At 39.5% G+C, this 12,038-nt stretch overlaps 1 protein-coding gene across 1 annotated transcript in view; it reads left to right on the forward strand.

Moving 5' to 3' along the window:
- LOC132875832 (carotenoid-cleaving dioxygenase, mitochondrial-like) overlaps positions 1–12,038 on the forward strand; it is a 35,682-nt gene that overhangs the window by 17,299 nt on the left and 6,345 nt on the right. The window contains exons 3-10 of the mRNA XM_060912931.1: positions 158–329; positions 4,079–4,290; positions 5,234–5,349; positions 7,222–7,324; positions 10,319–10,447; positions 10,952–11,112; positions 11,376–11,543; positions 11,677–11,814. Of these exons, the coding sequence (XP_060768914.1) occupies positions 158–329; positions 4,079–4,290; positions 5,234–5,349; positions 7,222–7,324; positions 10,319–10,447; positions 10,952–11,112; positions 11,376–11,543; positions 11,677–11,814 (1,199 nt within the window). The remainder of the gene's footprint in view (positions 1–157; positions 330–4,078; positions 4,291–5,233; positions 5,350–7,221; positions 7,325–10,318; positions 10,448–10,951; positions 11,113–11,375; positions 11,544–11,676; positions 11,815–12,038) is intronic.

The raw sequence follows: 12,038 nt of genomic DNA on the forward strand, positions 1-12,038 counted from the left end.
TGCTTTTGGATGGTATTCTGGTTTAAAACAGGATGTAGTACATACAATATGTGCACAATGTATGCGCTTTATATACAGTAGATTTAAAATATTATTCATAACAGATAAAGGTCTTTTGCTGGACAGCTTGTGATGACTGTATTTGTCTTTTCTTCAGTTTTGAATACTTCCTGGGAGCGTCATGGTCTTCAAGACATTGCCCCACTGGTGCAGAGTGTGGAGGAGACTCCAGAACCTATCCCAACCACTGTCAAAGGCACAATCCCGACATGGATCCATGGAAATCTTCTTCGCAATGGCCCTGGAAAGTTTGAGTTTGGAAATCAACAGTGAGTAAAGATACACAAAAGTTATATACAATCAAACCATAACACTATCAGTATTGCACTATTCTTCTTCTTCAGCTTTGGAGAATATTAATAAAGAGTACATATAAAATATTGTTGACTCATCTTTTTCATCGTTAAAGCAAATGATATTTGGATTCATTATTTGTATCTATTTTATTAGTGCATATATATATATATATATATATATATATATATATATATATATATATATATAATAAACCACAGCAAATAATGTTTATAGCAACAATTAAGCTCCATCTTACCAGAGGACAACCTCCCCTGAATTCTGATGTTCTTCTTTAGTTGTTACAGGTTCTTCTTCCTTTTTGCAGAGCATACAGTATAAAAGCACATGGACACTAGGCCAGGTACAATGTCTTACCAGTTCCCTTGTGAGCTGTGTGATTTCTGAGACTTTATTATTCTTGATGGCTATTTCTTGGATGACCCTTGCTACTCGTCTTGATTTTCCTGATTCATTGATTTATCCTCTAGAAGGAAAGGATGGATGAAGCCTCATGAACTTTTGAGGCTTATCCCTAATCATGCTGGGAAATGTATTAAAGCCTTGAAGTATTGAATACAGTGACAGCTTGTGGTTTGCAAAAATGATAGCAATTATAAACTCAACACTATGCTAAAACCCCACAATTCAGGAGATCTTTTTAAATGATTGCAAGAATTTGGATCATATTTGGAACATATTTGGAGATTTTTTTGACCATTTGATCAGAGAGTACCCAACATCTATATAATAAGCAGCAAAGTTTGTTTGTTTGTTTGTTTGTCGTCTTGAGCTAATGTCATCATTCCTCAACAGATTTTCACCAAATTTGGCAAGTAGGTGCAGGGATGACCCAGAATTTTGCAGATATAAGCAAAATTCATGTACAGGCCCCAGGGAGGTCCCTGGGGGTGGGGGTGGGGGGGGGCACAACATCCACCCACCCCCTTCCTCAATGCCTTTCACATTACATTTATCAACACAAACTCTTGACAGATCTTCACTAAACTTGGCACGTAGGTACAGAAGATAGGAGATAGCCACAATTTGGCAGAACTCAGAAATTCCATATTTGGGCCCCAGGGTGTCCCTGGTGGGCCCCTGGGTGGTGGATGTTTGGATTTTTTTTTGGTCTTGGGTTAACATCACAATTTCTTGATGGCTCTTCACCAAATTTGACATGGAAGTCAGGGGGCAACCCAGAATTTTGCAAAACCCAGGTAACCTGCTAGTGGATTTATATGGGTCATAGTTTGAAATAGCCAAAAAAAACCTGTCTCTGCATTCTAGGGGATTTTGCATAGTTTTGACTAGGCTGCTTTGGATAAAGCACCTGCACACTGAATGTAAAATTTCAGCCCGATGTGCACAGATAGATTGATTATCAATGTGATACAATAAAATAATGTTTAATTAGTGGTACACCTCAGCAAAAAAAAAAAAAATCCCAATTCATCTAATAACCAATGAAGTAAGGTGGGGTTTTCGACTTCTGATATGCAAAACAGAGAGGTTATGTAATTGAAGAGAAAGTGAGGCCTCATTTGTCATCAATCGCATGATTCTCTGAAAACAGTACAAGCCTCAATATGGCACTTCAATGGGATTTCATCTACCTACATGCCTTGGAACCTCAGTATTAAATGTAACATTAATATCATCTTTCTTTGGTAATCATGTTCTGTGCTGTGACCTTGGCTTGTCCTGTAGACTCTGTTCACTGTCTCCCCTCTCGATCTGGAAGTTATATGCATTTTGTGTATAACCTTGGATTGTTTATTGTTTGTTCTTTGTCAGTGATGAGATGCTTAGTGCCAATGTTTCAAAGTTGTCTCAAGAAGTCAAAGCACTGGTGTTTCAAAACAGTGTTTTGAAGTGTGGTTCAAACTCTCATGTCACATAGTCATGCAGATGTGAGGGTTTGAAGTGTTTTTGTGGTAACTGGCAGATGAAGCTTTGATTAACAATGAGTTTCTGAGTCAATCAGTTGATGCCAAATCAGTCTTGCCCACAAAGTAGCTGGAGTATTTGTAGGCTGTTTTAAGAAACATGGTGTATTCAAAACTTTGGTAACCTATTTATGCTTTTATGCTACGCAATAGCCAAATGAAATGGAAGAAGCTCCATTATCCACAATTTTTATCTTGCATTCTAACTTAGTAGCAAAGAGTGTTCATTATCATTTCATTTTTTTTTCTACAAGCAAACTGCCTACACTAAAAGTTTACAATGCACATAAATATACATTTGCTTATAAACAATTGTCATTAATTATAGTGTTTTATATTTACTAAAATTGTTTATCATTTTCTTTAATAAATGTGATTTTAAAATTATGTTTGTCCTCGCTCTGTATCTGTTTTTCCAGTTACGCAATCACATTCATGGTCAGTGAAATATTTAGGCCATGCTTTTCACAACACCACAATATTTAAACACGACTGCACAAAACAAGCATAAATTTGACAATACGTTTAAAATAAGCTCAAATTTAAGCCCTATATATTATCCCCTATTCAACTACCTAAATCTTTGGAGCCCTTGTTCAAAATCCATCCATTATCCATAGCCACTTATCCTGTGCAGGATTGCAGGCAAGCTGGAGCCTGTCCCAGCTGATGATGGGCGAGAGGCGGGGTACACCCTGGACAAGTCGTCAGATCATCGCAGGGCTGACACACAGAGACAAACAAACGTTCACACACATTCACACCTCCGGTCAATTTAGAGCCACTAATGAGCCTAACCTGCATGTCTTTGGACTGTGAAGGAAACCGGAGCACCCGGAGGAAACCCACACAAACATGGGGAGAACATGCAAACTCCGGACAGAAAGGCCCCTGTTAGCCACTGGGCTTGAACCCAGAACCTTCTTGCTGTAACCACTACACCACTGTGCCACCCCCTTGTTCAAAATGTCATTATGATGTCATTATGAGTGCCATCAGATGACATGACTAACATATTATTTACATTGGACCTCATTTATGACATGAGAAGGATTTCCACTAGATTTTGAAGCATGGCTATGGCTATTTGTGCTCATTCATCCACAAGAGCATTCGTGAGAATTTGTGCTCATTCATCCACAAGCGCATTCGTGAGAATTTGTGCTCATTCAGCCACAAGAGCATTAGTGAGAATTTGTGCTCATTCAGCCTCAAGAGCATTAGTGAAGTCAGGCATTAGTGATGTTGGGTAAGGATGCCTGGGGCCCAATCAACATTCCAATTCATTCCAAAGGTGTTCAGTGGGGTTCAGGTCAGGCAACTTGAATTCTTTCACTCCTACCTTTGCAAACCATGTCTTCATGGACCTTACTTTGTACACAGGGGCACTGTCATACTGGAACATATTTGGATTAGGCCCCTTAGGAGCATACTATTCACTATGCCATAGTGCAAAGGGTTTTTTTTTGTTTTTTTTGTGTGTTTTTTTTAAGTACATTCATATCTATCTATCTATCTATCTATCTGAAAAGTAACTACAGGAGGAATTCTTCTGGGAGTAGGAAGGTGTGAAAAAAAATCAAAATGATAACATTCCATTAAATCAAATGGTCTTACACAATGTGCACTGACTATAGAATTAGCTTAATCTAGTCTTCGTTAACAGCTCCACACAGTTAGTGAATTAATTAGTCGAACAGTTGACTAGTCTCTGAAACCCCTACACAAACTTATCAGTAGCCAATTGATGACTGTCTTTTTCTCTCTATTCTCAGCTTTAATCACTGGTTTGATGGAATGGCTTTGATGCACCGCTTTCAGATTGCTGATGGTCAGGTGACCTACAGGAGTCGCTTCCTGCGTAGTGACTCCTACAAGCAGAACAGTGAGATGAACCGAATTGTGGTGTCCGAGTTTGGTACTCTTGCTTTCCCTGACCCATGCAAGAATATCTTCCAGCGCTTCCTATCCCGTTTTGAGACGATGAGTGAGTATAGTCTGCTTACAAATGTATATATGTGTAGATTCTCTAATACAGTGCTATTCAATCTCAGGCCATGGATTGTTGTCCCGAGATGGACATGCTGTCTATCTGTGATGACTTCTAACAGCCTAACTTCGAATAAGATGTCTCCATTCTTGGAAACTATCTTACAGTGTCATGGACTTATAGTCTTGAGTCTAACACACACACACACTTGGCCTAAAGTTACTTCAAACCAGGGTTCTTCAACTTTATCCAGAAATCTTTCACTTGTTTAATCAGTTCATCTTTGTCTCCAAGCATCTCACAAGTGTGCCTACCATCTGGCTGTAATGAAAACCTGCAATAATGAAAAATCTGCACTTTGCAGATAAGATTGAATACCCCTGCTTCAAACTATGTACTTGGTTCAACCCACAAAGTACTGACCTCCCTCAATTTGTCAGCCTTACCAATTCAGATTAAAGGACTTCTATAGGGCAAGGTGCTTTAATGCTCATTGGTAACAAATTTATTAAAGCAGCTGTGAAACAACAACAAAAATAGATTTCAATATATCTTTTGAGTGCAGGAGCAGACAATTTGTTACTCAAGGTACACTGAGACAATTATGTCATAAGGCCATAGGTGTCACATAACTCACACATGGAGAAGTGAGGTACTAGCTGATGTATTTCCTCCCTGATGTCTGACATTCATATGTTTGTTTTACATCTTTTTCATTCTATGTGCAGCTGTCCACATTAAGCACTGTTTATTTTTATTCTGTGTCCTACATGTTACTGGTTACGTTAGTCTTACAGGAGTTTAACCATCATTATTTTTTCATTACCTTTCTATAAACAATAAGATTTAAGATTATATCTTGTTATTTGATATCATGAACTTCCAGCACCCAAGAACAGATAAGCAAATTAATTTAATAATGCAATTTTCCTCTTTATAGAGCCCACAGACAACGCTAATGTGAGTTTCGTTAAGTACAAAGGTGAATACTATGTCAGCACAGAGACGAACTTTATGTACAAAATTGATCCAGATACTCTAAAAACAAAAGAGAAGGTATGTAACATGGAACACATACCATTTGCCATTTTTCACTCTCTTCAAAATGACATCTGTCAAGTTTCTTTTTAATGTCCATGTTAAATTATATTTAATAAAAAAAACTTATCAAACCTTTCACAAATAAGCAAAGCATGAAATACACAATTACATAGTACATGCAGTCACAACAGTGGTGTAGTGGTTAGCACTATCACCTCACAGCAAGAAGGTCCTGGGTTTGAGCCCAGTGTCTGACAGGGCCTTTTTGCATGGAGTTTGCATGTTCTCCTCGTGTCTGTGTGGGTTTCCTCCAGTTGCTCCGGTTTCCCCCGCAGTCCAAAGACATGCAGGTCAGGCTAATTGGTGGCTCTAAATTGACCGTAGGTGTGAGTGTGAACATTTTTTTGTCTCTGTGTGTCAGCTCTGTGATGACCTGGTGACTTGTCCAGGGTGTACCCCGCCTTTCGCCTATAGTCAGCTGGGATAGGCTCCAGCTTGCCTGCGACCCTGTAGAACAGGATAAAGCGGCTAGAGATAATGAGATGAGATGAGACATAGTACATGCAGTCACAACAGGGGTGGCACAGTGATGTAGTGGTTAGCACTGTCACCTCACAGCAAGAAGGTCCTGGGTTCGAGCCCAGTGGCTGACAGGGCCTTTTTGCATGGAGTTTACATGTTCTCCCCATGTCTGTGTGGGTTTCCTCCGGTTGCTCCGGTTTCCCCCACAGTCCAAAGACATGCAGGTCAGGCTAATTGGTGGCTCTAAATTGACCGTAGGTGTGAGTGTGAACATTTGTTTGTCTCTGTGTGTCAGCTCTGTGATGACCTGGTGACTTGTCCAGGGTGTACCCTGCCTCTTGCCCATAGTCAGCTGGGATAGGATCCAGCTTGCCTGCGACCCTACACAAGATAAGCAGTTACAGATAATGGATGGATACAGTCAGTCACAACACATTCCACAAATATATGCACCAATATAAATACTTTCTTGAATAGTGACACAAATTCTGTAGCATAACATTTGAAAATTAGCATAGATTTGAATTATATTGTAGGGCATGTTGTACATTTGCATTATACAGTATTTGTAAAATTAGCTGCAATTCTCTTTTATTCTGTACATGTTTGCATTTTTGTAGAATGTGTTATAATTATATGAATCTGTATTTATACATGCACATTTTGCTTTGCATTTATTGATGAGATTTGTGACTTTATGTATAGCATGTGACATCCTTCACAGTTGAGTGCATGTGCATGGTGAATGAGTGTGTAATTGCACACATCAGTATTCAGTTTCTGTTTGCCTAAAACATAAATGTCTCCATTACACGTGATTCCAGTATTAAATAAAAAAAAATGATATACAGCCTTTAGAAAGCCACAAAAGTTTTTTTTTTTTTGTATGCAGGACATTAGTTTAGACAGCATCTCAGAGACATTGCTTATGTCAAGAACAGACTTTTTGTATTGTATAAAAATATAATAAAATGGGACAAAGCTCTACACAGACAGTAACCTGGGGTCCTTGGAGCTGTGAGGGGGCCATGCTACTCACTACACCACCATGCCACCCATAAATAATCATATTAGTCTTTTTTCTTTTATTTTTTCATTTTAAATTTTAATCCATCCATATTTTCTAGCCCTGATTTTTGGTGACTTAAAGGCAAGTGCTTGCATTTAAAGCCAAAGGTTTAGAGGCTATTGAAAATCACATCTTGCATACCTCTATTCAAAAAAAAAAAAGAAAAAAATCTGCAACCTCAGAGACATGAGCTACACACACAACTTTAATAATAAATTAAATAATTTAAATGGTTTGGATACTGTTTTATTTTTTACTGCTTATGGTATTTATGGTATTTCCACAACAATGTCAAGGTGGACTGGAGCAAGTTCATTGCTGTTAATGGTGCAACCGCCCACCCCCACATTGACCCAGATGGTACAGTCTACAACATGGGCAACTCCTATAGCAGCAAAGGTAAGATCATGATACACATACACTCCTGAAGAACAGAAGACACTTATTTATCTTGTGTGTCCATGGTATGGGTTGTTGTCCTTGGAGATCTCTTTCGCTGACTCTGTACAATCAGGCTGACATCTTACTACTGAAGTGCCACAAAAATCCCATGGAGGAGTGAAGCATGTTGGTTATAGTAGATCATGGGAGGTCTCAGACCACCTCAACTCTTTCCATGGTGATACTTTTCTGTCCTTGGGTGAGGGTAAATAACAGTGATGAGACCGATTTTGGTGTTTTTGTATGTTCCAGCGAGGCATGTCAGTGATCCCAGGCTAATGATAAGCAAATTATTCACATATTATAGGGGATTGCATGGGTCAATCATGGCATAGATATTGATTGGTTTTGCTTCATGTTTTTCATGGAAAATAGTCAGTGATTTGTGAAACCCCTGACTGAGGCAGCTATAGGTCCATGGAGCTTTGTGTGCTCCATGTTGAAGGCAAAAGCAATGTTGCCTTAAGACTCTGAGTGAAATGTCATTGACCAGAAGTCTTTTGACAGATCCAGAGCTGTGAAACAGGAGTACTCTGCCAGATCATTTAACATTGTGCTTGGGTTAATGATTAGCACAACTTAAGGGTTGGGTTGAGCATGATGTAATCAGTGATAAGGTGGTTACTTCTGTCTCCCTGTTTGTGGTGGATCAACATCATTATATCATGTTGTGCTTCTTTCCATAACCTCCTTGGCTGCCTCCATTACTTCCTTCCTGAAGGAGTACTGCCTATCTATCAGGCACTGTACCTGAGATGTATGCCATCTCCATCAAACATAGTCACAGCAATTCTTCCCAGTCATAGCATAATGATTCTACTTTTGCTAGTTTGCAGTCATTGTAGTTTACTACTCAGATGGACCTGTGTTGATTAGACACCTTGGCTGATTCCCTATGCCACCCCCATGGGGATATTTCTGAAGTTGTGGTGAATTTGACTTCATTAGTTAAGATGCTAGCATGGGATATCCATCATACACAGTTGATTGAAAGAGAGATTTTTTTTTGTAGCTTTAGAATAAGGTCCTATCCACATGCAGACTTGTATTACATAGATTTACTTTAAGGGAAAAATGCTACACTTTTGTACTGGATGTGGCCCACACTCACTCCTGATAGAGTCATTGTCTTTGAGGTTTCTACTTTTATTGCTTCTGTGAAATAGTTGATGACTCTGCTCCACTTGCATTCTAAGCAGTTATGCCATTGGCCTGTCTATTTTTTTGTAGGGTTAGGCCTTCTGGCAAAGGTAGGATTCTGGGTAGGATTCAACTGTCAGATGAACTATCCATCTCTTTTATCTTGTGTGGATGGGAGGGTGTCTGTGGTAAAATTAATATGGGCATCATCTGGGTTGTTAAAGAATATAGTTGGGATTACAACCTCAATGTAAAGTAGTATTCAGTAGTGAAATTGTTTTTTTTTTTTTTATGACGTGAAGTGACATTGGAGCCCAACCCACCTCTGTTCATGCTTGTGGGCAGCATGGTGGTGTAGTGGTTAGCACTATCGCCTCACAGCAAGAAGGTTCTGGGTTCGAGCCCAGCAGCCAACGGGGACCTTTTTGTGTGGAGTTTGCATGTTCTCCCTGTGTCAGCATGGGTTTCCTCTGGGTGCTCTGGTTTCCCCCACAGTCCAAAGACATGCAGTTAGGTTAACATGGGGTGGCCTTGGGCTGAAGTGCCCTTGAACAAGGCACTTAACCCCCAACTGCTCCCCAGGCACTGTAGCATAGCTGCCCACCGCTCTGGGTACGTGTGTCTTCACTGCTTCAGATGGATTAAATGCAGAGGAGGAATTTCACTGTGCTGAAGTGTATGTGTGATAAATAAAAAGTGTGTTCTTGATGATGAAACCATTCTTGGTTCTGAGTGGGGATGCATTCACTTTAGGGGTCATTCTGAAGAGTAGAGGGTTTGAAATGTATTGGGAGTACTTTACCTTTCTCTTCTTTCTTGAGGGCTGGTTGCTCAGGGTAGAGGCTTTGTTCCTTTACTGCAACTCTCACCAGTTTCTCTTCTCTGGTTAAGGGCAGAACTTTGTCCAAGAGCCATTCTGTATGATCTATGATTGATGTGATGGGGTTTCCGACACTTCTCCAGCAAGAGCTGCACCCTGGAGGCCCATGAGTCTTTTCAACACTAACAGTCTGAGGTCTGCTTCCTCAATCTTGGACTGGAGAGTGGTGGTGAACCAGAGAGCTTGTAGCCTGGGGCTTGGTGGTGAGAGTGGATAAAATGATATGGGTGCAATGGGGATGTAAATTCTCAGAGCATGCAATCTTCATTCTCCATGTTACCAGGATAGAAGGTTTTGCTTAGGAAAACTGCTCTTGGCTCTGAGTTGTTGGCAGGTAGCTGGGCAGGTCTTCTCCTGGACTGTTTGCTCCACTGCAAAATCTTTTGTTCAGTCTTTAACCTGATGAGGATATTGGGAATTTATTTTTTCCCTTTGTACAACTGTGGTGATATTTGTCAGTGTATACAGGACAGGTAGGCCAGCCACCAAGGCTAGCACAAGTGATCCAGCAATGGAACTCTGAGGTTCAGACTTCTGTGTGACCAAGACCACAACAATAGGGTAGGTGCCTAATCGGAGTTTGTGCTCTTTAAGAGAAGGCTCCCATTATCAGCTACAGCATCTGTATTTCTTTAATCTCTCCCTCATTGGAGCCTCTGGGCATTGAGAGGTTTTCCTGTCTGTCAGCAAGTATTTTCTCGCCTTGGAGTGTGTTTTGGACTGGAGATCTGCTCTCGACTGTTACATGGCTTTGCTTATAGGCTCTTTCTCCTCATTATCATGACAGATTTACAGGTGTTTCTTAGGCTGTTTCTTATGTTCCTTCAGTAGAGATATTTATGAATGTATTTCAGGTTCTCCACCCCATTCATACATATGCATTAGATTTAAGCTACAGTAAGTCATAATCACGTGTTGCATGTGTTTGGTAGGTATGTCCTACAACATTATTAGAGTACCCCCAAAGAATGAAGACTTTGATGATACACTGCAGGAGGCAAAGGTGCTGTGTTCCATTTCTCCTGCTGATAAAAATAAGCCTTCCTATTACCACAGCTTTGGTAAATGCATACACCAGACACAGAACAACTATTCACTGTTGCATTCATAATTTAACCTGAACATTGACAAACAGTACAGATGTCCTGATTTAAATTTGAAAGAGGTTATACATGTTTAGCTACCATGAAAACTCAGAATTTCAATGAAACCAGTTTTCAAAAAATAAACTGCAAAAGATGATGTAAAAGTTGTTGGAACTATAATTCTTGTAAAATTATATTATGAAACTATAATATTAGGCAAGGGAATGGAGTAATGGATAGACCATGTACACTGTTTCTTGGAGTGCTCCCAAAGATGGATATAGAAACAATAATGAACAAAATGGCTTAAATGTTAAATATCTTTTCAAAACTCTGACATGGCATTAAAAATGGTGAAACATGACTGTTCCCCTTTACAGCTTTCATTTCAGCTTTGTACTGTGCTTGAGGAAGTCACTGAATGATGAAATATTCAGTATAGATACAACATATTTAAAATCCCGTTGTTTTTCTTCCCAGCCATGACTGAGAACTATGTTGTGTTCATCGAACAGCCCATAAAAATGGACCTGCTAAAGATAGTGACATCTAGAATGAGAGGGAAAGGCATAAGTGACTGTATCTACTGGGACCCAAAACAAGAGACTGTCTTCCATGTTGTAAACAAACATACTGGAAAGGTGTCACCAAAGAGTCCTTAACATCTAACCAAAAACCAGTACTCGTATCTTTTTTTTATGACATGATTGAAAATCTCAAAACATTAATTTATTTCTCTGAATATTTTTTACAATGTAATATGATCAGTGTTGCATGAAATCTTAACCAATGTTTGATACGGTTTATATTTACAGTATTCTGCATACATGATCATAGTAGACACTTTTTTTTCCAAATCAAAAAATCATTAACAGAATTTTTTGCTGGTTACATACCGTAATAGGTGAATCCAGTGAAGTACCACACCAAGGCTCTATCCACTTTCCACCAGATCAATGCATTTGAGGAGGATGGCTTCCTCATAGTAGATATGTGCTGCTCAGATGACGACCAGGCCTTTAATATCTACTGTCTTCAGAACTTGCGCAAGTCTGGAGAAGCACTGGATGATGTTAGTAATGCTGTCTTTCTAGTTTTCCTCATTGTTGTGTGTATTTCTCATCTTGATGTGCGTTTGAGAGGTCACTATTATAGAGTTGTGATGTGCAAGTAATATCAAGTCTGTTGTTTGGTTTCTTTCTCAGGTATACAACAGCATAGACAGGTATTTTCCTTGCCGCTTTGTTCTGCCTTTGTGCATTAACAATGAAACACCACTGAAGCAGAACCTCAACACACGGCTCAACAGCTCTGCTTCTGCAGTCTGCCTTAGTAAAGATAAGGTGGGTTCCTGATAGAGCAGACTATGTTTGCAGTAATATACAGTAATGAACAGCAAATCTTTAATATTAGCCATTTGTAGAAATTATCTTTTTGTTTACTTCAAATGTGTGTCAAAACTCTGTTGAAAATTTTCCTTTGCAACAATCAGAAGTAAGGCTTTAAGTTTTCCAACATGAGACCGTTTTGAGAATGACAGACTTTACAGGGGATTGCCATGTACTTC

The sequence above is a fragment of the Neoarius graeffei genome, chromosome 28 (assembly GCF_027579695.1).
Source record: "Neoarius graeffei isolate fNeoGra1 chromosome 28, fNeoGra1.pri, whole genome shotgun sequence".
Taxonomy (NCBI): domain Eukaryota; kingdom Metazoa; phylum Chordata; class Actinopteri; order Siluriformes; family Ariidae; genus Neoarius; species Neoarius graeffei.